This window comes from Oncorhynchus masou, chromosome 21 (assembly GCF_036934945.1).
Source record: "Oncorhynchus masou masou isolate Uvic2021 chromosome 21, UVic_Omas_1.1, whole genome shotgun sequence".
NCBI lineage: Eukaryota > Metazoa > Chordata > Actinopteri > Salmoniformes > Salmonidae > Oncorhynchus > Oncorhynchus masou.
The window spans coordinates 33,892,464-33,918,597 of record NC_088232.1 but is presented as its reverse complement, the minus strand read 5'-3'; the positions used below and the strand labels follow the sequence as shown (position 1 = coordinate 33,918,597).

Below are 26,134 nucleotides of genomic sequence, written 5' to 3'. Positions count from 1 at the left end.
GACAGAATGTTAAAATTAGATGAAAGAATATATATAGAGTATATTACGCTACCCAAAAGGTACTGATTTGATGGAATGACTCAAGTATTGCTAAATTCTACTCAGTCATCTCCCAAATAGTGTCAATGATTGATCAGAATGAGTCTGTTAATGTTCCTGTGGACAATCAATTCCTAGACTTTATTTACATTGCAGTGCTGTGCAACTTTCTAGATATTTGCTTATTTTTTACTGGCTGCTGTGTTGTCTGAAAAGCTATTAGGCATGTACTGTATTTCCTTTTGGCTGCTAAATATGTTGTAACTCAGTACTTTGGGAGGGGATTCTTTCTTCTTCTGTACTGTCAAACAGCAATGGCTAGATATTAAAACCAAGATGTCTAAATAGTTACATATAATAGTCTTTATTTAATCTTACATTTTGTAGTATTATAGTTTTACCTTTTTGGTAATTTGCCTTCACATCTGATTAACAGTAAGGACAAGCAAATGTCTCAAAATAAAATGCTGTTGTGTGCTGTTAAACTTTCAAAGCTCATAACCAAATAAAAGAACATAACACATGCCTCAGCATTCTCAAGATCCTAAGAATTTATTACACGAGATAACTGGGTTTACTCATTCACCTTGGTAAAACCGATGCACACACATCACTCATTTCAAAAGCAATAAGTGCAACAAAATTGTAGATTACAAGGAAATGAAATGTATTTAACTAGCTTTTGTTGGTCTGCAATCATGTCAGCATCAAACAATGACAGTAAAAATTCTAATGACATTCACAGGGTAAACTGATTTGATATTAAGTAAATTTAAATTACACTACAATGGACGATCATTTATTTCACACACAACTAAATTCTCAACACAAATTACGATAACTGTGGAAAATTACCAGAACTGTAGAACTGATAGGACTTGGAGCCAACATCCTCAAGCATCTTCACAAAATCTGAATTAATTAAAATACTGTTGACTCTCAGTTGTGGAAACAGTAGTAAACACTCATATCTTCTGTGCTTTTTTACTGAGGAACTAAAAGCAGTTTGTTTATCAATGATACATCCTCTTCAACTCATCTTCAGGTGCTTTAATTGTTTGCCTAAAAAGTATGATGGCTTGGGGTACTTAACAGAGAAACATAAATGAGAATATACTATATGACAGACACCAGGAAGTCCTCAATTCAACCACACAAAACTGTAGCTCACATATTTTTCATAAAATGTCTCCCTCATCTGACCTCTTTTCAAACTATCAGGTCAATACCAACATCTGTATTTAGTATTCATAACAGTAATGTGAATAGTAAATGAAAATGTTGTTTGAAATGCATAAATTAGATTTGCCCAAATAACAAAAGCAGACCTTGAAACCCTTCTAATAATGGCCACTTGACTGTTTTGAATAATATTTGACCCTTCTCAATGTTATTCAGAACTCAGGAGTGTTAAATGAAAAGTGACAAAGAAATGTTTAACTACCATGACAACAATGAACACTTCAGTAACTAAGACATGGGTTATGTAAATGATTTGTACTTTACATTATTTTGCCAAAGAGCATACCATGGTCAATCGTTAAGGCAGTTTATGAGTCATAACATCAGAGGGGGTGGTTGATGGATTTTGAAAACAATCCCCACATCTTCTTTCTCTCTCTTTGGCTGTTTCAATGAGAAATGCACTCGCTGATGTACATAAAAGGCCAAATATACTTGTTTCAGTTGACGGCAGAGGACAACTTCATTAAGTAACATACATTTTGAATTTGTATATATTTTTGGTACTTTTTCTCCCCAATTAGTAGTTACAGTCTTGTCCCATCGCTGCAACTCCCATACGGACCCAGGAGAGGCGAAGGTCGAGAGCCATGCATTCTCCGAAACACAACCCTGCCAAGCCGGACTGCTCGCTTAACCCGGCCGCACCGTACAACTGGCGATGGTAATCAGCGTGCATGCGCCTGGCCGGCTGCGACACAGCCTGGGATCGAACCCGGGTCTGTAGTGACACCTCTAGCACAGTGATGAAGTGCCTTAGACATTGGGTGGCCCGTAAGTAACATACTTAAAGTATAATCTACCTATGCAGAAGTAAAGCAGGGTTAATGAAGTGTGAGAGTTCCGGTTCCGGGGGGGGGAGGGTAAACACTGCGACATATTGTCAAACTTGACAGACAGTTCTTTACAAGAGCCAGGAAACCTGAATGTGAATGATGACAGAAGATAATCCTGGTCACAGACTGACACAGCAGGTCTAAATCATTGTTGTGAATAACATGAATATGAAACACCATGCGGAGGGCTCCATATAGCTCCACATTGACATAATTGGTTGATGGTAGGTGGGGGCGGGAGGTCCTGTATATACACAAACTCACTTCCTTCAAAACAGCTCTGCTCTACTCCTCTAAGCGCAAGAAGTATAAATGCCCTGACTTTTGCAGAGGCCGTATCGCAATAAATGCAGTATGGTCACTGCAGACGTCGGATTGACCATGCAGATCCTTTTAGTAGTACATTAGTACTGTAGTAGTAGCTAGATGTCTGGTCAATAACCTGATGAGAAAGGTTGTTATGTTTGTATTCATATAGTACAATTGATGTCCCTACAACCCTTGTTTCACTTCAACATCATTAGCTCCATTTGGTCTTTCATTGTCCATTTTGCTGCAGCCTCTCCAATCGCTGAAGCAGGGCATTCCCAAAAGCTTCTCTGTAGCCTGGGCTGAGGGTATCCAGCAGTGAATAAATAGTCTCAAAGTATTGGGTGCTCAAGCTCTCATCCACCTGGTCAAAGGCGTAGCCAACCACCTGTAAGATAAAAATAGAGTGTCAATCATATACCAGCAGGTCTACACAGAATAACAGTTGAACAGCACAAATTAAATAATGGCACAAATTAAATACTGTTGATATCCCTCACCCTTAGTCCAGCTTCATTGAGCTCAAGGCAATAGCGATTGCCCTCTCTTGTTTCCACATTGATGTAGGCCACAGCCAAAGCACTGTCCAAATTTGAGGACACATACATTTCGGACACGGCGAATAACACATCGCTGACCACTGCCTCTGCTTCCAACCTCATGTCCTTCACGTGATCAATACAGTCTTCATCGAATAAGGAGACAGGCGAGTCCTCTGGTTGGTAGTCTATCTCCATCTTCTTTACCTGACACACACAAAAACACCAGACACAACTGTGAGGTTAAAGGTGCAATTAGAAAATGAAGTATAGTAGCTATATGCTAGATAAGAACAACTGTTTTAACTACAAGTGTTTTATCATACAATAATACATGTGTTTTTGTGGTCATCGGATACATTGTAAACTAAGATGTAAAGCTTCAAATGAACGTTCCTCGCACTATGTCCAAGGAGGTAGATGATACAAGCAGGTTCCACCATCATGGAATCCACCTAACGTTAGCTCAAGGGTTTACTATTTTTGGTGGGTGGGCCCAGTCCGTGATTTTTAACAAACATTAGTAGGGCTTTGAAGGCTGGTGTGTTGTGATTGTTTTGAATTAATTAATGAATAATGTGAAAACTATTGTGATGAGTTAGAGTATGACTAGCGCTAGTATCCAATAACACAGTTATTACTGTTTACCACTTATCATTCAGTGACAAGACAGTCCACCATCAACACCATGTTAGCTTGCTAGCTAGCTTACGGTCAATAGCAGCCATTATCCGTGGCTATGGGTTCTCTTTTTGGTAGGAATTGTTTTTACAATGACATAATCATGAATATATGTAAACGTCAACAGTATCAGGAAATATTGTCATTTTTGTCAAATTAGTTTTTCTAGCTGCGTTATACTCACCTCCTCCGTGGTTGTTTTTACTGTACTTCCGGGTGATCAACAAAGATTTCTGTCATGAAGATTTCAATTTATATTGCTTTATCAGCATGACTTAACAATGTAGATATTGCCAAAGCGTACTTTGGAAATTATTCATTAACAATATCAATAACAAAATAATGTAAAATAATAATAATCAAGATTGTCACAAACAGGACAATCAGTAACGACTCACAATTCCAGTTATCAAAATATTCTGATCAATGCCAGTTGTTCTGTTTGAACACCACCGTAGTTAAACATTGTGATAACACCTTCTCTTTCAACATTGCAATTATTCAGAAGTCATGCGAAAAAGTTAAAGTGGAATGGCTTGTGGATGAAAATGCTTTGCTCGAAGCATAATGCGCAGTAAACAATTTTAGTTGATTTACCCAGAAAGGGTGTGGAGTTTGAATGTGTACTTCCGTCTGCCTTTTTACGTACAGCGGAACGTGGAAAGACTCAACGTTGCGGAGTCATGAAACTGTTTGTAAACAATTCATACAGAAGGTGAGAAATTAAAACTATTATGTGATTAAATTGCTATATAGAACCGATTATATGATATGTAACATACTGCCTTACCATGTCAGTTGAGCTATATTCAAGATGTCAAAGAGGTTCATGCTAGCTCGGTGCTAACTAATAAACAATCACAGACGAGAAACAACAAGTCGATGCTGTGGGGATTTAATTTGATAGCCATTGACATACCCTCCAAGCCTGTCGTACTAACTATATCCTTGATATCAAACTGTAAGATTATTTGGGGGCTAGCAGTATTGTCAAACCATTAAAAGAAACATATATGTCGGATTTTTTCAGTTATTGGTATGGACAGGATTATCAAGTGAGCAGACACCCGGCGTTAGCAAGCAATGACGTGATGCCAGAGACCGTTTTGGCTAGCTGATAATGCCACGCATTCGGTTTTGATTTTAGCCGAAGCTTAGAATTAAGAGTTAGGGTGGTGTAACTAACATGCAGCTGCTAACAGTAATGCTGTCTACCTCTCCTAGGAGTGACAATAATATTGCTACTGTACATGGTAATTTACTGGTACTGAATAACTTGTCATCTAGTGTGGTGATCAAATGTATAGTTGAGCGTTTAAATGTTATGTTCCATCTCATTGGCAGGTACGGCAAACTGAAGTTGAAATTATTGCCACGTATCTCCTTCTCTCTGTGTGTAAAAGGATGTTTTCCTGTCTTTTGGAAGTCATCAGAATGACAAGACTGATACTACCGATGCTAAATGATTTATAGATAAATGTATAGTTATCCAACATCCCTTTTCTCCATACAACATATTTGTTGAATACTGAATTCAACAGCCATTTGGAAGCCACCACAATTATCAGACCAACATGACTTGGCCATTTTCTGGATCTATAAAGAAGCGGGCATGCAGATACCTTTTGCATCGGTATTTGGGCAATTTCCTACAAGAGAAGCTGAGCTTAGATCAGCTTAGTTTAGACCTCTATCAAGGCACTGGATCACTGGCACAAGTGCCGTTGGACAAGTGGGTAAGTTCAACCTTTGTTATGTAACTAAGCAAATATTAATAATGGGATTTGTATTGACATACATACTGACAGTGTACCTTTGCCTGAGAGCTTTTTCTCCCCCCTCAGTCTTTAAATGAGATCCTTGATTCAGTGGATGCCCCCTTCAAGGTAATAGAGGGCTTCATCCAGACCATCTCTCTCCCGTACCATGGGCGTCCCTGCTGCAGGAGAACTGTGCCCTGGAGGTCAAGGGGTGGGAGATGGTGTTCAGACCCAGACCACGTATGGGTGAGGGGACACCTCAATCAAGAGACCCCCTCAATCGCCTCCATCTCTGTCTCTTCATCATCATCATTGCATTATGGCAGCTACTAGTGCACACACAGCTAACTAGCTAGCGATTTCACATCGACTACAGATAAATAAACCATGTTGACCCTTGTGTGCCACTAGCCTCAGGTATGGAAACCATGTATTGGTCCAGCTTCATGACGAGCAGCATGCAGCTTGCCAAAGAGTGTCTGAGCCAGAGACTAACAGATGACTTGGGGGAGAGCTTCCAGCCATTGGAGGGATTGGAGAAGTTTGCAGAGACCATAGAGGCGGGTGTAGTAGATCATTACCATAAAACAACACTTGAGTGGGCTTTCTTTCCAAGCATCAGAGGATTGATAACAATGTCTTATTTGTCATTTCTTTAGTTCTGAGAAGGGTCAAGGTGACTTTTTTGGACACTGTTCTCAGAATCTAACATTTTCCAGAAAATTCCAAAACAGGAATCGGTCTTGTTGCACATCAACAAGTAAGTTGAGGTTACAAGTAGGGAACTACTTGCACATTTTATCTTGAACTAGTGCCTAATACCTTTAACTTGGGTATTTCTGATTTTATTTAGTATTTTCCATACATTTACACTCTACATGAGCTCTTACATCCTTATCTGTGTTGTGTTGTTCAGGATTGTTTACTGTGATGAGACTGGTGAAAGCTCCAGTGTAAATGTGCACCAACCCACCACATATGCACATAAAAATTTGCAGCTGGAGGGAGTCACCGTCTTCTGGGACGAGTTTTCAGAGGAGGCCAGAGCCGGCTTCAAGTCCTCACCCACCCCAACAGTGAGTCTACATTAAAATAATCCTCTGTGTAGTTTGGAAGCAAAGAGAATCTATACTAACGCACCCCCTTTTTGCACCCCCCCCCAGGAGACAGGGGCCAAGCTATCCCCCAGCTGGAACCCTAGAATCATCTGTGAACCACACCCCCAGTGCTCAGAGCCTGTTTCCTCAGCAACACTCTTTAAACTCATGTAGATCGGTCACCTTAGTGGCAGAATTGAACTGTCCCTTGTCCTGAAACAGAACTAAACCATGCCTGGAGCAAAGGTTAGTACAGCATTCTCACATGATTGAAATGGCACAGCAACTGTGAAACTTGGACACACTGAAATGCACAACATGTCTATTGTCTTGGTCAGTATTAAACAGTATTTTTGTTTTTCAGTTGGATGTTGATGGACAGGCAAGTTCACCTACTCTTGGACATGTTTGGGTTTTTTTCAGGCTCAGGTTGGTTTAATTATGGTAATTGAATGATGATATCTTAAAGGGAGTTGCGTCAGACGTTGGTGAGTGAAACACTAAAATCGTCTGCTTTTGTGTGCGAAGCTGGGCCGGAGTGGGGGAAGGACAAGAGGAACCGTCCCATGCAGCAGGAGGATGAGTATCGGCTCCATATGGAGTCCGACCCTGACCTCTTCTTGAGCCAGACCACCAGAACTGTGTCCAGCCGAGGTTCGGATGAACTGTTACCAGCAACTACTATGTTTAATAACCTGGTGATTTGGATTGAGCTTTTTGTTTTTGTAGGCCCATATCTTGATATCATTTACAATTGTTTGATCTAGCTTCTTTGTTGTTGGCACAGAGGATGTCTTCTTCTCCATGGCTGACATGAACATGGCTCATAGCCTGTCGTCCCTCCCTCCCCTGGGGGAACCGCCCACAGTGGACTTGGACCTGTCACTCAACAGTAACTACTCCCCCTCCCTAGGAGAGTCTACTGGCAATACCACGGTATGCCTCAATATACAGTATTTATTGTCCATTGACTTGTTAAGCAGCATAACCTAACCTAATGGTATGAGGATTGTAACATAGTACATTTCTTTGTTCTTTTGTCCTCTAAGATCCTCTGGGACGATTACCTGGATGTGCCCAGACAGAGGGAGAAGCAATCCCAGGAAAGCCCATTCCTGACACGGGACTCACCACTCCAACACAAACTGCTGAGACAGACCTGTAATACTGCATTCACACAGGCAGCCCAATTGTGATATTTTTTTTCACTGATTGGTGTTTTGACCAATCAGATCTGAAAAAGAGCTGATGTGAAAGTTCTGATGTGATTGTTCAAAAGAAAAATCGGTGGAAAAAAGGTCAGAATTGGGCCTAAGAACCAGCATCATGTACTCTCACTCACTACCATTTAGAATACATTGAGCAGATGGATAAACATTCTTTTTTTAATGGAAGAAAGCTGTTTGAGTCGGTATTCCTATTCAGACAGTAACTTCTTAATCTAACATTGTTTGACGCCGGAGAAAACAGAAATGTCATGGTAGTGTTTATGTTTACAAGTCATTAATTCACACATTTTGTCTTGTGTGTCAGCCCACCCAACCAAAGCCCACAGTGATGAGTCCAGGCCAGAGCTGATCTTCAGGCTGACACTGGGGAACCTGGCTGTATGTGTTCTCCACATTGACCCCCTGCCCCCGCCGGATGCTGTCCCAGCCCCCTTCTCCCTATGGCTGCTGACTTCTTTAGGATTGTCTGCTCTCACCAGCTCCATGCAGACGGATTCATCCAGTTTAGGGCAGCTTTTGATGAAGCCTGCCCCTACGACCACCTCGGGTGATCTTATTGACATTGTCTGTTAATATGTTTGAATCTCCTTTACCTCCTTAGTAACTTGACTGATTCAACCCCATTTTGCATATGTCAAATCAAATTTTATTACACATGCGCCGAATACAACCGATGTAGACCTTAGTGAAATGCTTACTTACAAGCCCCTAACCAACAATGCAGTTTAAAATAAATACATTTAAGATTACATTAAAGAGCAGCAGTGAAATAACAATAGCGAGACTATATACAGGACGAGTACCGGTTATTTTAGGTAGTGTGTACATGTAGGTAGAGTTATTAAAGTGACTGCATAGATGACAACAGAGAGTAGCAGTGGTGTAAAGAGGGGGTGGGGGCAATGCAAATAGTCTGGGTAGCCATTTGACTAGATGTTCAGGAGTCTTATGGCTTGGGGGTAAAAGCTGTTTAGAAGCCTCTTGGCCCTAGACTTGGCGCTCTGGTACCGCTTGCCGTGCAGTAACAGAGAGAACAGTCTATGACTAGCGGGGCTGGAGTCATTGATAATTTTTAGGGCCTTTCCCGGACACCGCCTGGTATAGAGGTCCTGGATGGCAAGAAGCTTGGCCCCAGTGATGTACGGGGCCGTTCGCTCTACCCTCTGTCGTGCCTTGCGGTCGGAGACTGAGCAGTTGCCATACCAGGTGGTGATGCAACCCGTCAAGATGTTCTCGATCTCATATGTGTCCTCTATCTCTCCAGGTTTGTGGCTCTCCAGTTTTCGCCGAAAGAGATCAGGGTGCCTTGTGAGGATCAGGCGACGAGTGGCTAATCTGCCCTTGCCTTCTGACCTGCTAGCTAACGTTCAATCGCTGGAAAATAAATGGGATGAACTGAAAGCACGTATATCCTACCAACGGGACATTAAAAACTGTAAAATCTTATGTTTCACTGAGTCGTGGCTGAATGACGACATTAAGAACATACAGCTGGCGGGTTATACACTCTATCGGCAGGATAGAACAGCAGCCTCTGTTAAGATACGGGGCTGGGGCCTATGCATTTATGTAAACAACAGCTGGTGCACGATATCTAAGGAAGCCTCAAGGTTTTGCTCGTCTGAGGTAGTGTGGTCTACAGCTTATCATGAGATACTCTATCTAGCTAGAGAGTTTCTGTATTTTTCGTAGCTGTCTAGATACCACCACAGACCGAGGCTGGCACTAAAACCGCACTCAATGAGTTGTATACCGCCATAAGCAAACAGGAAAACGCTCATCCAGAGGCGGTGCCCTAGTGGCCGGGAACTTTAATGCAGGGAAACTTTAATCCGTTTGACCTAATTTCTATCAGCATGTTAAATGTGCAACCAGAGGGAAAAAAATCTAGACCACCTTTACTCCACACACAGAGACACATACAAAGCTCTCCCTTGCCCTCCATTTGGCAAATCTGACCATAATTCTATCCTCCTGATTCCTGTTTACAAGGAACAATTTAAAGCAGGAAGCACCAGTGACTCAGTCTATAAAAAGTGGTCAGATGATGCAGATGCTAAACTACAGGACTGTTTTGCTAGCACAGACTGGGATATGTTCCGGGATTCTTCCGATGGCATTGAGGAATACACCACATCAGTCACTGGCTTTATCAATAAGTGCATCGAGGACGTCGTCCCCACAGTGACTGTACATACATACACCAACCAGGCAACATTCGCACTGAGCTAGAGTCCCGGTTTCAAGGAGCAGGACTCTAACCTGGAAGCTTATAAGAAAAGCATCAATACAGGACTAAGATCGAATCGTACTACACCGGCTCCAACACTCGTTGGATGTGGCAGGGTCTGCAAACTATTACAGACTACAAAGGGAAGCACAGCCGAGAGCTGCCCAGGGACACGAGCCTACCAGACGAGATAAACTACTTTTAATGCTAATTATTGCTTTGAGGCAAGTAACGCTGAAACATGCATGAGAGCATCAGCTGTTCCAGACGACTGTGATTGCGCTCTCCGCAGCCGATGTGAGTAAGACCTTTAAACAGGTCAACATTCAGAAGGCCGCAGGGCCAGACGAATTACCAGGACGTGTACTCAGGGCATGCGCTGACCAACTGGCAAGTGTCTTCATAGACATTTTCAACCTCTCTCTGTCCTAGTCTGTCATACCTACATGTTTCAAGCAGACCACCATAGTCCCTGTGCCCAAGAACACTAAGGTAACCTGCCTAAATGACTACCGACCCGTAGCACTCACGTCTGTAGACATGAAATGCTTTGAAAGGTTGGTCATGGCTCACATAAACACAATTATCCCAGAAACCCTAGACCCACTCCAATTTACATATTGCATCAACAGATCCACAGATGATGCAATCTCTATTGCACTCCACACTGCCCTTTCACACCTGGACAAGAGGAGAATGCTATTCATTGACTACAGCTCATCGTTCAAAACCATAGTGCCCTCCAAGCTCATCACTAAGCTATGGACCCTGGGAATAAACACCTCCCCTGCAACTGGATCCTGGACTTCCTGACGGGCAGCCCCCAGGTGGTAAGGGTAGGTAACAACACATCCGTCACGCTGATCCTCAACACGGGGGCCCCTAAGGGGTGCGTTCTCAGTCCCCTCCTGTACTCCCTGTTCACTCATGAATGCACGGCCAGGCAAGACTCCAACACCATCATTAAGTTTGCTGATGACAACAGTGGTAAGCCTGATCACCGACAACGATGAGACAGCCTATAGGGGGGAGGTCAGAGACCTGATTTTTGTGGTGCAAGGACAACAACCTCTCCCTCAACGTGATCAAGACAAAGGAGATGATCGTGGACTATAGAAAAAGGAGGACCGAGCACGCCCCCATTCTCATCGACAGGGCTGCAGTGGAGCAGGTTGAGAGCTTGAAGTTCCTAACTAACATGGTCCAAGCACACCAAGACAGTTGTGAAGAGGGTATAACAAAATATCTATTCCCCCTCAGGAGACTGAAAAGATTTGGCATGAGTCCTCAGATCCTCAGAAGGTTTTACAGCTGCACAATCGAGAGCATCCTGGCGGGTTGCATCACTGCCTGGTATGGCAACTGCTCGGCCTCCGACCGCAAGGCACTACAGAGGGTAGTGCGTTCGGCCCCAGTACATCACCGGGATCAAGCTTCCTGCCATCCAGGACCTCTATACCAGGCGGTGTCAGGGGAAGGCCCTAAAAATTGTCAGACTCCTGCCACCCTAGTCATAGACTGTTGTCTCTGCTACCGCACAGCAAGCGGTACCGGATCGCCAACTCTAGGTCCAAGAGGCTCCTAAATAGCTTCTTCCCCCAAGCCATAAGACCCCTGAACAGCTAATCAAATGGCTACCCAGACTATTTGCCTTGCCCCCCTCCCCCAGAACGCTGCTGCTTACTCTCTGCAATTATCCATGCATAGTCACTTTAATAACTCTACCCACATGTACATATTACCTCAATTACCTCGACACTGGTGCCCCCGCACATTTACTCTGTACCGGTACCCCCTGTATATAGCCCCACTTTTGTTATTTACTCCTGCTCTTTAATCATTTGTTATTCTTATCTCTTACTTTGTTTGTTCTTGGTATTTTCCTAACTGCATTGTTGGTTAAGGGCTTGTAAGTTAGCATTTCACTGTAAGGTCTCCACCTGTTGTATTCAGCGCATGTGACATACACTTTGATTGGATTTGATATTGTAACTGATGTTCAAATCAATTTTGGGATCTAGGCATACATGTGCATATAGAGATGCATTTATGTTTGCTCTGTCTGTCATACCTCAGCTCCTGACATTTGACACCCCTGTCACCGCTGAGGCACCATCTGCCATCTGCCTCCACCTGCACTACAAACTGTCTGAACGCAGAGGGCCGCAGGTAAGAGCACATCTTAGTGAGATTAGAAGCTACAATGAATGCACTGTGATTGGATTCCCAGTTCAGCAAACCAATTTGCAACACTCAAGTAAATTAAACTTAATTTTGCATCACTTATGCATTAATGTCAAAGGGAGATTTGTGTGGGAATTGAAATTACATGTGTGGATCTCAAGTTAGGATTCGGCCCACATTGTATGTAACTAATTCTGTACAGTGCCTGATACAGTACCCCCTTACACTCCTTTGTCCAGGGTTGACAGGTGCTTTTTTACCATGCCCAGGAAGGCTGACTTTCAGGTGGAGTTGGGGGCGGTCCGCTCTGAAGTGGATATCAGCATTGTGGACCGCCTCAACTCTCTGCTGCAGCCACAGAAGCTGGTCACCGCGGAGATAATGCCCTCTCACATATACACGTCCTATAATAAACATGTCAGCTTGGTGAGGACTGTCTTCACACTACTTTGTCTCAAGGCTCTTTCAGGGTTTTTCATCAGTATTATCAGCACTTTTACATTGTAAAGATTTTTGTAAATAACTACAAGTTGCCTGTTGTTGCAGTAAATATGAAAAACATCACATCAAATGCTGTTTTCTGCTTCCACCCCACAGCACAAGGCCTTTACAGAGGTCTTCCTTGATGACAGCCGTACTCCGGCCAACACCCACTTGTCGATAACAGTCAACGCCCGTGTTGAGCCTGGTGGTGCACTTCCCTATCCCAGACCTGCGCTCGGACCAGGAGAGGGGCCCCTGGTTTAAGAAGTCCTTGCAGAAGAAGGTTCTGTACCTGGAGCTGGAGGACCTGGAGGTGAAGACAGAGTTCACAGGGGGATGCTCCCCTGAGCAGACCAAGATGGAGCTCACCTTCAAGGAGCTAGTCGGTATGAGTCATCCAGCTGCTAACGGACAGAGTAGCCTCAAAACCAGAACCACTTTTGATACACATTTTTCATCAATTTTCACAGGGAAGTTTCAGGAAAAGGAGGACTAGCCTGAATGCAGGTTCCTCAGGGTCTCCCACACTATGGATGGAAACATGACCATCTCTGACAGTGGGAAGTTTGACTGGCCCAGGTACTGTACATCTGTCCATGTAGTACTGTACATCTGTCCATGTTGTACTGTACTGCTTCATGTCATACCTACACCTTAATCCTTAGATGTTGTGAAACTCCTTACTAACCCTCCCCTTCCAGAGTGGTGCTGAAAGTCAACCCACCGCTGTCCACTCCATCCTGGAGCGTGTGACTGCTGAGGAGAACGAGGGGGCTGAAGACCAATCCCCAGGTGAGGAAGAGGAGGTGGGAGGGGGAGCCCACTCACTGAATGATGTCTGTGACTTTGGGAAGGCTGAACCCTCCCCCTTTTCCTCACGCCGGGTTATGTATGAGAATGAGGAGGTAGGAACACATCATTATTGAAACACTCATTTTAACATAATTATTGATCAACAACAAATTTGTCACATGCACTAAATAAATCAGGTGTAGACCTTACTGTGAAAGGCTTACTTACAAGCCCGTAACCAACAATGCAGTTAAGAAAATGGAGAAATGAATAAACTAAAGTAAAAAAATATATTGTAATCACAATAAAATAACAATAATGGATATACAGGATATACAGTTGAAGTCAGAAGTTTACATACACTTAGGTTAGAGTCATTAAAACTCGTTTTTCAACCAATCCACAAATTTCTTGTTAACAAACTATAGTTTTGGCAAGTCAGTTAGGACATCTACTTTGTGCATGACACAAGTAATTTTCCCAACAATTGTTTACAGACAAATTATTTCATGTATAATTCACTGTATCACAGATCCAGCGGGTCAGAAGTTTACATAGACTAAGTTGACTGTACCTTTTAAATAGCTTGGAAAATTCCCTAAAATGATGTCACTTCTTTAGAAGCTTCTGATACGCTAATTAACATAATTTGAGTCAACTGGAGGTGTACCTGTGGATGTATTTCAAGGCCTACCTTCAAACTCAGTGCCTCTTTGCTTGACATCATGGGAAAATCAAAAGAAATCAGCCAAAAATGTCAGGAATTGTGAAAAACTGAGTTTACATGTTTTTGGCTAAGGTGTACAGTTGAACTCCAGTTTTTCACAATTCCTGACATTTAATCCTAGTAAAAATCTCTGTCTTAGGTCAGTTAGGATCACCACTTTATTTTAAGAATGTGAAATGTCAGAACAATAGTAGAGAGTGATTTATTTCAGCTTTCATTTCTTTTATCACATTCACAGTGGGTCAGAAGTGTACATACACTATTAATATCTGGTAGCATTGCCTTTAAATTGTTTAACTTGGGACAAACGTTTAGTGAAGCCTTCCACAACCTTCCCACAATATGTTGGGTGAATGTTGGCCCATTCCTCCTGACAGAGCTGGTGTAACTGAGTCAGGTTTGTAGGCCTCCTTGTTTGCACACGCTTTTTCAGTTCTGCCCGCAAACTTTGTATAGGATTGAGGTCAGGGCTTTGTGATGACCACTCCAATACCTTGACTTTGTTGTCCTTAAGGCATTTTGCCACAACTTTGGAAGTATGCTTGGGGTCATTGTCCATTTGGAAGACCCATTTGCGGGTCAAGTATTAACTTCCTAACTGATGTCTTGAGATGTTGCTTCAATATATCCACATAATTTTCCAGCCTCATGATGCCATCTATTTTGTGAAGTGCAACAGTCTCTCCTGCAGCAAAGCACCCTCACAACATGATACTGCCACCCCCGTGCTTCACGGTTGGGATGGTGTTCTTTGGCTTGCAAGCCTCTCCCTTTCCTCCAAACACAACGATGGCCATAATGGCCAAACAGATAAAAAAAATTGTTTCATCAGACCAGAAGACATTTTGTCCCCATGTGCAGTTGCAAACCGTAGTCTGGCTTTTTTTATGGCGGTTTTGTAGCAGTGGCTTCTTCCTTGAGCGGCCTTTCAGGTTATGTCGATATAGGACTCGTTTTACTGTGGATAAAGATACTTTTGTACCTGTTTCCTCCAGCATCTTCACACGGTCATTTGCTGCTGTTCTGGGATTGATTTGCACTTTCTCTATGAGACAGAACGCGTCTCCTTCCTGAGTGGTATGATGGCTGCGTGGTCCCATGATGTTTATACTTGCGTACTATTGTTCGTACAGATGAACGTGGTACCTTCGGGCGTTTGGAAATTGCTCCCAAGGATGAACCAGACTTGTGGAGGTCTACCATTTTTTTTCCTGAGGTCTTGGCTGATTTCTTTTGAATTTCCCATGATGTCAAGCAAAGAGGCACTGAGTTTGAAGGTAGGCCTTGAAATATATCCACAGGTACACCTATAATTGACTCAAATTGTCAATTAGCCTATCAGAAGCTTCTACTGCCATGACATCATCTTCTGGAATTTTCCAAGCTGTTTAAAGGCACAGTCAACTTAGTGTATGTAAACTTCTGACCCCCTGGCATTGTGATACAGGGAATTAGAAGTGAAATAATCTGTCTGTAAACAATTGTTGGAAAAATGACTTGTGTCGTGCACAAAGTAGATGTTTTAACCGACTTGCCAAAACTATAGTTTGTTAACAAGAAAGTTGTGGAGTGGTAGAAAAACGAGTTTTAATGACTCCAACCTAAGTGTATGTAAAGTTCTGACTTCAACTGTATTTTCTCACTGTTGGTCTGGGTTTCCTCTGCAGGAGTTCCTGATTGCAGTGGGAATGAAAGGGGCCACACTCCAGCACCGTGGTTCCCCCCCAAACTGGGCTGGTATAACCAGGTAAACTCAACACCTGTTAATCAAGGTGTTGTTTGTGTACAGTTCAATGCCACAACTTATCTTAGTCATACATCTTAAGCATCCCTTTGAACAGATTAACCATACTTCTGACTGATCAGTGCTTCTTGGTTGTGTGTAACAGATCATAGACTTCCTGAATGTGTCTGATGAGCCTGTGTTGGGTTACACCCCCCCTGCCTCAGTCACTACCCTTCATCTCCACTTGTGGAGCTGCCCACTAGACTACAGGTGCTGTTGATTGACTACAGTGCATTCGGAAAGTATTCAGAACCCTTGACTTTTTCCTAATTTTGTTACATTACAGACATATTTTTTCCCTCATCAATCTACATAGAGTACCCCAAAATGACAAAGCGATAGTAAAGTTGTAAATATTAAAAATAAAAAGCAGAAATACTTTATTTAAGTATTCAGACACTTTGCTTTAACACTCGACATTGAGCTCAGGTGCATCCTGTTTCCATTGATCATCCTTGAGATGTTTCTACAACTTGAGTGGAGTCCACCTGTAAATTCAATTGATCTGACATGGTTTGAGAAGGCACACACCTGTCTATATAAGGTCCCACAGTTGACAGTGCATGTCAGAGCAAAAACCAAGCCACGAGGTCAAAGGAATTGTCCATAGAGTTCCAATACAGGATTGTGTCGAGGCACAGATCTGGGGAAGGGTACCTAAACATTTCTGCAGCATTGAATGTCCCCAACAACACAGTGGCCTCCGTCATTCTTAAATGTGAGAAGTTTGGAACCTCCAAGACTCTTCCAAAAGCTGGCCTCTGGGCCGAACTGCGCAATCGCGGGAGAAGGGCCTTGGTCAGGATAGTGACCAAGAACCCGATGGTCACTCTGACAGAGCTCCAGAGCACAGAGCTTCCTCTGTGGAAATGGGAGAACTTTCCTTAAGGACAACCATCTCTGCAGCATTCCACCAATCAGGCCTTTCTCTTCAGTAAAAAGCACATGACAGCCCGCTTGAGTTTGCCAAAAGTCACCTAAAGGACTCTCACACCATGAGAATTAAGATTCTCTGGTCTGATGAAACCAAGATTGAACTCTTTGGCCTGAATGCCAAGCGTCACGTCTGGATGAAACCAGGCACCATCCCTACGGTGAAGCATGGTGGTGGCAGCATCATGCTGTGGGGATGTTTGTTAGCGTTAGGGACTGGGACACTAGTCAGGATCGAGGGAAAGATGAATGGAGCAAAGTACAGACAGATCCTTAATGAAAACCTGCTCCAGAACACCTTCCAACAGGACAACGACCCTACACACACCGCCAAGACAACGCAGGAGTGGCTTCGGGACATGTCTCTGAATGTCCTTGAGTGGCCCAGCCAGAGCCCAGACTTGAACCTGATCAAACATCTCTGGAGAGACCTGAAAATATTTGTGCAGCGACGCTCCCCATCCAACCTGACAGAGCTTGAGAGGATCTGCAGAGAATGGGAGAAACTGCCCAAATACAGGTGTGCCAAGCTTGTAGTGTCATACCCAAGAAGACTCAATGCTATACTCACTGCCAAAGTACTGAGTAAAGGGTCTGAATCCTTATGTAAATGTAATATTTCAGTTTATTATTTCTAATAATTTGATAATCTTTAAAACAAATCTGCTTTTTGCTTTGTCGTTATGGGGTAGTGTGTGTAGATTGAGGGGGAAAACAATTGAATTATTTTTAGAATAAGGCTGTAATGTAACAAAATGTGGAAGAAGTCAAGGGGTCTGAAATACTTACCGAATGTACTGCATGTCACGTTCATGACTTAATTCATCATGTATTTTCTATGTATTCAGTGTTTGTATTTTAACATGCTATATTCCCTCTGCAGACCCCTGTATCTCCCACTCAGGTCTCTGATGGTAGTGGAGACATTTAGCATCTCCAGCAGTGTCTCCTTAGACCACTCATCCTCCTCTCTCAGGTACTGTTGCAGCACTGGTCATGTCATTGAAATAAAATCATCAGTGGCGTTTGACTGGATGTTTCTGTATTTTGTGTTGTTTCTAGGATAATTTTGGATGAAGCAGCTTTGTTCCTCTCTGACAAGAGCAATGCCATCTCTGTAAATCTATTGCGAGGTGAGATGATTTCTGTTACATTTTCAATTTGAATGTCAAAGATCCTTTAGACGCTCTGACCAGTAACCCATTTGCGTTATCGCCCAGACTATGTGCAGGTGGTAAACATGGGAACATTAGAGCTGAGGATCACTTCGGTCAAACCTGGAGTGGACAGAGAATTGGTAAGAGCTGACAAACTCTGTTGATCTATGAGAAACCTGTTTCCAACAACAAGACGGCACCGTTGAGCCAATCTTCTCACTGTGTGTTTTGACAGACTGAGCCCAGATTTGAGCTACGCTGTTTCAGTGATGTCATCCACATGAGAACGTGTTCAAGCTCCTGTGCTGCTCTGATAAACCTCATCCAGTATGTGGCCAGCTATGGAGACCTACAGCTCCCTCCTGGGCCGGAGACCAAGAGCACCAGCACCAAGCAGAGCGCAAAGGTCAGCTTTTATACCCCTCGGATACATTTATGACTCATCATAGCCATTACGCTATATCAAACTGTTGCCTTGAGTGATGAGCAGTGAATGGTCAGTGGAGAATTTGTTGTATCTGTATATTGTGAGGCACATTTATGACACAAAAAAAAGCCATTACAATTACAGTATATCAAACTCTTTTGTTGAGAGAGTAGAACAGTCTGAACTGTGATTCTAAATACTGTTGTGAGGATATGGACTCTGCTGTCTGCTGAGTTAAAATGTTGTTTATGTCTGGCCAGCCGGAGGCTCCAAGCCTCAGCATGTTGGATAACTAGTACATTTAGTCTGTCTATTGCATTGGTGTGAAAGGTGTGTTTATTGTCTCAGGATCGGGACGAGGAGCCAGTGGTGAATAAGTTGATCCCAGACTCCATTGAAATCAAAGACAAACACTTTGGCCAGCCCCTGGACAGCAGCGACTCCAGCAGGGGAGCCCTGAAGTTCCCCGTCCCAGAGGTGCGCTACCTCATCAGATCTCTGTCACCTGGCACCTCTACGGAGGGAAGGACTTTGGGAGTGCTACATTCACCTCCTCTCCTGTTAGAAGTCGGGTAGTGAGTGTGTTTGTGCTTTGGACTGTTCAACTGTTCTTTATTACAACAACAATACTAGGAGATGTGATTGAACTGAGATTGTGTCAAACGACAGGATGGGGAAAGAAAGAAAAGGATGTAGAGTAATGGTGAAAAGGTGCAACAGATGATCAAGTGTCCTTTGTTAATGTTTGGGATATGTTGAAGGTGTACTCCACACAGGACCAGCCTAAAGTCCCGGCAGTTGTTCATCATCCAGGACCTGGAGATCAGAGACAGACTGGCCATCTCCCAGATGAACAAGTTCCTGTACCTCTACTCCAGCAAGGAGATGCCCCGCACTGCCCACTCCAACATGGTGAGAGACATTATGCATATAGAGAGACTCTGAATGATTGGCTATGAAAAGCCAACTGACATTTACTCCTGAGGTGCTGACCTGTTGCACCCTCGACAACCACTGTGATTATTATTATTTGACCCTGCTGGTCATCTATGAACATCTTGACCATGTTCTGTTATAATCCACCCGGCACAGCCAGAAGAGGATTGGCCACCCCTCATAGCCTGGTTCCTCTAAGTTTCTTCCTAGGTTCTGGCCTTTCTAAGGAGTTTTTCCTAGCCACCGTGCTTCTACACCCGCATTGCTTGCTGTTTGAGGTTTTATGCTGGGTTTCTGTACAGCACTTTGTGACATCAGCTGATGTAAGAAGGGCTTTATAAATGCATTTGATTGATGTAGAGTAATGTCCATGTGATTGTGGTCACATTAAAGACGTGATAGTGGTTAAGGCATGGTTATGCTGAATGTGTTTGTTTGTGGTTCTCTGTAGCTCAGTTGGTAGAACATGGCTCCAGCAACGCCAGGATAGTGGGTTTTAATCCCAGAACCACTCATACTTTAAAATGTATGCACGCGTGACTGTAAGTCACTTTGGATAAAAACATTTGCTGAATATTATATATTTTTCTTTGTTTTCTTGCAGCTAACAGTTCAGGCTCTGCACATGTGTCCAGAGACAGGTCAAGCACCCCTGGAATGCTGTCTGCGAATCTCACTCTGCGAATCTCACCCCTTCGTCTCAACATCGATCAGGTGAGCCAGAGATAAACGTGATACCGGTTTTATCCAGTTAATCATAACTCTTTCTGAGGTTTCCAAAAGATTTCAAGGCATGGAAATGTAATGCTTTCACATGCTCTCATTTAACACATTTTCAGTTATACCATTGATCCCTTTGAAATTACCTTGGCTTTTTTATTTTCTTGTAGGATGCATTGTTTTTCTTGAAAGACTTCTTTTCCAACTTTGCTGCTGAAGTTGAGATATTTTCTCCACCTGATCAAGAAGGTAAAAGATCCTTGGCTAGAGGCTTGTACATTATGAACAATGTAGCATATTGAGTAGATTTGAATCATTTCATGATTTGTCTCTGAGCAAAATGTTGACCCTCGATGATGCATTTGTTAGTCTGCAGCCCTGTGCGTTTCAATGAAGAAGCCATCTGCCCCAGATTTGTCCTGCAGCTTCACTAAACATGGAGGTGGGAGCCAGGACTCTGCGCCCATCATCTCTGTGCCTGCCCAGAGCCGCTGCAGCATCAACGGCCTGACCTTATCCAGTAACAGCAACACAGGGGAAGCTGTGGCTGCCACTGCATCATCCTTCACTGGCCAGCCCATCTTCTTCAGGTAGGTGTCCCTTACTATGTAGAGGTGGACAGGCACCTGATATCATTTGGGTTAAGGCATAACGTATCTTCATCTTACTATATGTGTTCTACACACAAATAATGAAGTGTTTGAGTTTTGCTAGCAAATTATGAAATATTTGTTTGATTTCCCTCAGTTTTGGTTTACCTCTGAAGTTCCTATTCGCCTGGATTACCATGGAAAACACATTTCAATGGAGCAAGTATGTTGTTTTAACAATCTCTAAAAACATACTGTATACAAACACATTCAGTTTTGTGATCGGGGATTCCAGTGTTGACAGACTTGACAACTGGTGTTGAGCAGCCTACATATTGTGCAATATTTTGGTTAACCAGCGCTGATGTACAGTATTCAAATGCAGAAGCTCCATTTATGAAGAATGTGCATTTCTTACTCTCACAGTAGAATATTTTGCTGATGTTTCTTGCACTGCTCCTCTGTTTCAGGGAACATTTGCTGGGACTGTGATTGGGTTGACACAGTTGAATTGCTCCGAGCTGAATCTAAGGAGATTATGCTACAGACAAGGGTAGGTTTAATCAGTACAGTCCCTTCATATTAGTATGATTTGTTATGACAGGACGTACCAACACTTAATTGGGTTATTCCTGATGTTAAATGATACACAATCGATTACGTCTAGTATAAAAAATACAGTATGCCAAAACCATAAGAACATTCTTGGTTTTCTTCCAGACTGTTGGGAGTGGATAAGCTCTTTTCCTATGCAATAAATGAGTGTCTGAACGACATTAAAGAGAACCAGCTTCCAGGACTGTTGGGTGGCGTGGGACCTATCCACTCGCTGGTACAGTTGGGTAAGTAGGACATGTGTAAGTTGATAAACTGGTGTTGCACTGTAATGTATTTACCTATTAAATCAGACAGTATTTTGCCTGTTCCTAAAATTACTGTTTTTTTGTAAGGAGATTCTGTCTAAGCCTCTCAGAACCACACAATATATTATGACTAAGGGCATGCTTGTTTTGGCCAATTGGTCCACAATGGAAATGAGTCTAAGCTTTTGGTTCAATCTAAAGACTATTGTTATACATAGACTGAGTGTACAAAACATTAGGAACACCTTCCTGATATTGAGTTGCACCTCCCTTTTCCCTCAGAACAGCCTCAATTTGTTGAGGCATGGACTCTACAAGGTGTTGAAAGTGTTCCACAGGGGTGCTGGCCCATGTTGACTCCAATGCTTTCCACAGTTGTCAAGTTGGCTGGTAGCGGATCTCCCCTCCGACTTGCGTGTTCTCTCATCCCACAGCTCAATTGGATTGAGATCTGGTGACTGGGCAGGCCACTGCAGTAAGCTGAATTCACTGTCATGTTCGCGGAACCATTCCTTGACAATCCTAGCATTGTGGCATAATCCTTCTGAATGTTTTGTTATTCGCAGGTGGATACACCGCTGCCATGAAGGGATGCACCGGATTGGCAATGATGTTCCGATATCATGTGGCATTCAAACATTGCTCCACTTTTATCAAGGGGACCAATGTGTGCCATGAAAACAAACCTCAAACCATCTCCACCAGCCTGCAACGTTCACACATGGCATGAAGGATGCATGTACTCATTCTCCATACCCTAGTCCTCCTATTAGTGTGAAACAGCAAGAACCAGGATTCATCAGACCAAGCAAAGTTTTTCAATTTCTCCAGTGTCTTCGTTCCTTAGCCCACTGCAAATACAGTTTCTTGTTTTTTCGCTGAAGGAAGTGAAACTAAGGTCGTCAGCTGCCATATCCCATTCGTGTCAAGGTATGACGAGTTGTGCATTCTTTTATGGGTCTTTGGGCAACAATTTTGTACTGGCCTGTCAGTTGACTAACTGTAGCCCATCAGTTGCTCTGCACAATTCGTGGCAGTCTCCTTTGTCCTCTTTCGTCAAAGGCCCATTTTCGACCACTGGTCGAATGTTTTGTACACCCAGTGTATATCTGAGAGTATGTTAATGTGTAGATGTCTTAATAAACCAAAGTCAAATTAGAAATCCTGATCTAAATCAGCCTTTTTTGCATTAACCAAATAATAACACACTTTTCCTTTTCCACCTCGTGTTTAGTCCAGGGATTTAGGGACCTGGTGTGGCTGCAGATAGAGCAGTACCGGAAGGATGGTCGGGTTGTATTGCGATTGCAGCATGGTACTGCCTCCTTTGGAACCTCCACAGCTATGGCTGCTCTGGAACTTACCAAACAAAATACATGTATAGGTTGTAACTGTCCTGCATCTCTTTTCAACTTGTGTGTTACAAATTTATCAGGCTCCATGTAATGCAAAACAATTTGTTTGCAGGCAGCAGCAGAGACGGCCTATGACATGATATCTCCAGGATCTGATGAGGGAGACAAAGAGAATAAAACAGTTCTCTCATTACAGATTGTCCCATCAGCCAGTTGATCTCCGGGAAGGTGTAGCCAACGCTTAGTGTTGTAAAAGAGGTAACTTGCATGATGCTAACATTTTGCATCTCATCTTCTTGTAGTGCTGCTTGGTGTTACACACTACAAGATTGAATACATGATGAAGTTACCTGTCATGACTGTAATAAATCATGCTCAATATTCATGTTCCTCACAGGGAATCACGGACACTGCTCTGACAATCTATGACACGGCCACGCGTGAGCACGAGCAGCGTGGAATGACCGGGGCAGTGGGTGGGGTCCTTTGACAGCTCCCCCCCATCTGTGGTCAAGCCTCTCATCATGGCCACTGAGGCCACCTCCAATGTGCTGAGGGGGCATGAGGAACCAGATTCACGCCAGGAAGAATCCCAGAAATGGTGGCCGACGGCTTTCCAATGACTGAACTGATGGTTGTTCAGAATGAGGGCAGTGTATTTTCCTTCAAAGAAAACATCCCTCAACTGTTGCAAGGCCCAATGAGTATTACAAGCTGGAAGGATCTGGTTCTGCAGATGTAATTATTTGAGGTAAAATGGAGTGCCGCTGAAAAGTCAGTGCTGGTGTAAATGAAACACAATTAGACTTGTGGCGGTTGGAGCTAGTGTGAATCAGCTTGTTACCTTTTATATCACATTTTCTCTTGCAGTGCCTTCATGGTAATATTATACTGTTGTTAGACAAAGGGACCCGTAGGAGCAGCTAGTGTGCAGAGTCAGAGGTCTCTGTGCCATACTGTATATCATAATTGATTACCTTAGCTATAGGATTAGCTTGTTTTCAATGTCTATAATCTTTCCATAATGGTAACAGTAGTGCATCATATCCTAACATGGTACAGAGATGAGGACAGCACATCTGTAGTTTGTCATATTCAACATTCGCTTATCCTAATTTGTGTCAAATAACACTAATATCTCAACAAGATGCTGTAAGCTATTGAAGTGTATGTCCCCTAACATTTTATACAGTGTACCATGTATATGTGTGGGCTTTATAACTAACTATTCTATGTAACATTTCTTACAGACAGCATCCTAAAATATATTCTCAGTGTTGTGGTTAAAATGTATAGATCTGCATTTTCAATTACAACTGATGTTGTAACTGTGACCAGTAAAATGGGGGTGTTAGACTTTTTGCTGATTATGGCTGTTTAGTGACTCTGAAATACATTATGAGAGCATTGCAGGCTACTGTCCTGTGGCACAATTGTCTATGTAGCCATTTTTTTTGGTCATGTTTAAATTGACATTTTATAAATATAAAATTGAGAAGCAGTCTGTGCCCATCTATATTACACATTTCACATAAATGTCACTATACTTTTCCCTAAATCCTCTTGCGCTGTCTGCTATTTAGTCTTAAATATCATGCCCATGTTTGCAATATTGTTTGTAGGCATCTGTGCTTATTTTGGAGATGGCTGATATAATTGTGATGCAGCCTTTAAATATGCTCTACAACCCTGAGTTGTTTTGGACAGTGGTTCAATACAAAAATGGCTAACTGTTAATGTAATGGGAATTGTAATGTATGTGATAAGAGAATATTGTTTATTGTACATAACTGTACATTTGATCTTCACAATGTATTAAAATCATGTGATATTCTTTAAAAGGGGAAATAAACGATTTAATGTCCACTGAAATATCATGCCTCGAGAAGCCAAACGTTATTCCGTTTATAATAATGCTCATCAGTGGAGGCAAAAAAATAGGACACACCCACAGGTTGGTTACCATAGAAACAGTGGGGAAGCAACAAACGGGACAGAGTTTGTAAGTTTGTTGCACTCGCATACCTTTCTGTAAATAATGATACAATATTGTAACATTACACTGTCATGTCATACAATGCGTCGAGTAAACACTGAAATATTGATGTTATCCTCCACTCTGCAGAACTTTTCCGATGATGTTGGACTTCACTGTAAATCTTAACAGCCTTGGCTTCGAGTGTGGATTAAGTGAAAATGAAAAAAAATTCATATTCCTTCGTGCACGCGCTAATGGATTGACTGTATGTGGATGTGTACATGCAGCATTCTTGTGCAAACTTGCATATTCATTGAGGTATGCTTGGAAACTCACAACACGATATCCCACACAATACAGTACAACACTCTCGGCCAGTGGTCACCAACCTTGTCTGAGTCAAGATCACCTTCGCACCTACTGCGCTCTACTGCTCAGAATTTTTATTTTATTTTTTACATTAACCTCACACACAGTTTTGTAAGAATAAGGTTTGGGTAGTAGGCCTAATACATTATCACAGCATATTGGCTATATGATTGGCCTGCCAATATTGTTAATCAGACCATATTATATTTCAATTCTCGAGCTTTGATACCAAAATAGATAAGTGTAAGCACTGATGCGTGAATTGAAATAATTCGTTTTTTTATTTTACTGGATTTATGGTATCTGCATCTGATGGTCAACGACATCAAATCACGACGTCGGTGATCTTCAGGTCGAAAAGTCGGAGCTCGAGAAAGATGCCCGGGTGTCCGATTTGGAATTCCGAGTTGGATGACCTTTCAAAACGATGTCTCTCCTTTCCTCCGGTGAGACTGACCAGAGAGAGAGGACACCGTCTTCCACCTGATGGCAAAACTCGAGTTGCACCGCATCTGCCTCATGCACAAATTCATGTTGTTCCTATAACCAGATAAAGTTAAATATTCCTTAACATTAAAATCTACACGACGAGCTGCTAATAATAATAAAACGCAGGGCTATCGAAACTTGGCTACTCATTCATTGCAGCTGGAAGTACGGAAGTAGTACGGAGAAGGGCGTTTTGTAATAGTGTTGAATAAAAACAGTGACAGTGCTGAATATAAACATGAACTCACTCATAAAAACAGCAGCTCTTTGCTGTATTCGTTGACAGTCTCTCTGTGTTCATGGTTATAAAAGTTATTAAATCTTACGTAGGCTAGTAGCCTATGTGGCCACGGTGATTTGAGCTATCTGATTGGGCAGAGCAT

General features: G+C 42.6%; 1 protein-coding gene and 1 pseudogene across 1 annotated transcript; one reads left to right on the top strand and one right to left on the bottom strand.

Annotated features, from left to right (window-relative positions):
* Positions 1-384: 384 nt before the first annotated feature.
* Positions 385-4,260, bottom strand: gskip (gsk3b interacting protein). Its single transcript, XM_064928240.1, has 4 exons — positions 4,045-4,260; positions 3,831-3,879; positions 2,927-3,172; positions 385-2,814 (listed from the first exon to the last, which is right to left on the bottom strand). Exons 3-4 carry the CDS (start codon positions 3,161-3,163, stop codon positions 2,656-2,658), a joined length of 396 nt encoding a protein of 131 aa, XP_064784312.1. The 5' UTR covers positions 3,164-3,172; positions 3,831-3,879; positions 4,045-4,260; the 3' UTR covers positions 385-2,655.
* LOC135507495 (autophagy-related protein 2 homolog B-like) lies at positions 3,631-24,787 on the top strand (annotated as a pseudogene).
* Positions 24,788-26,134: the final 1,347 nt, after the last annotated feature.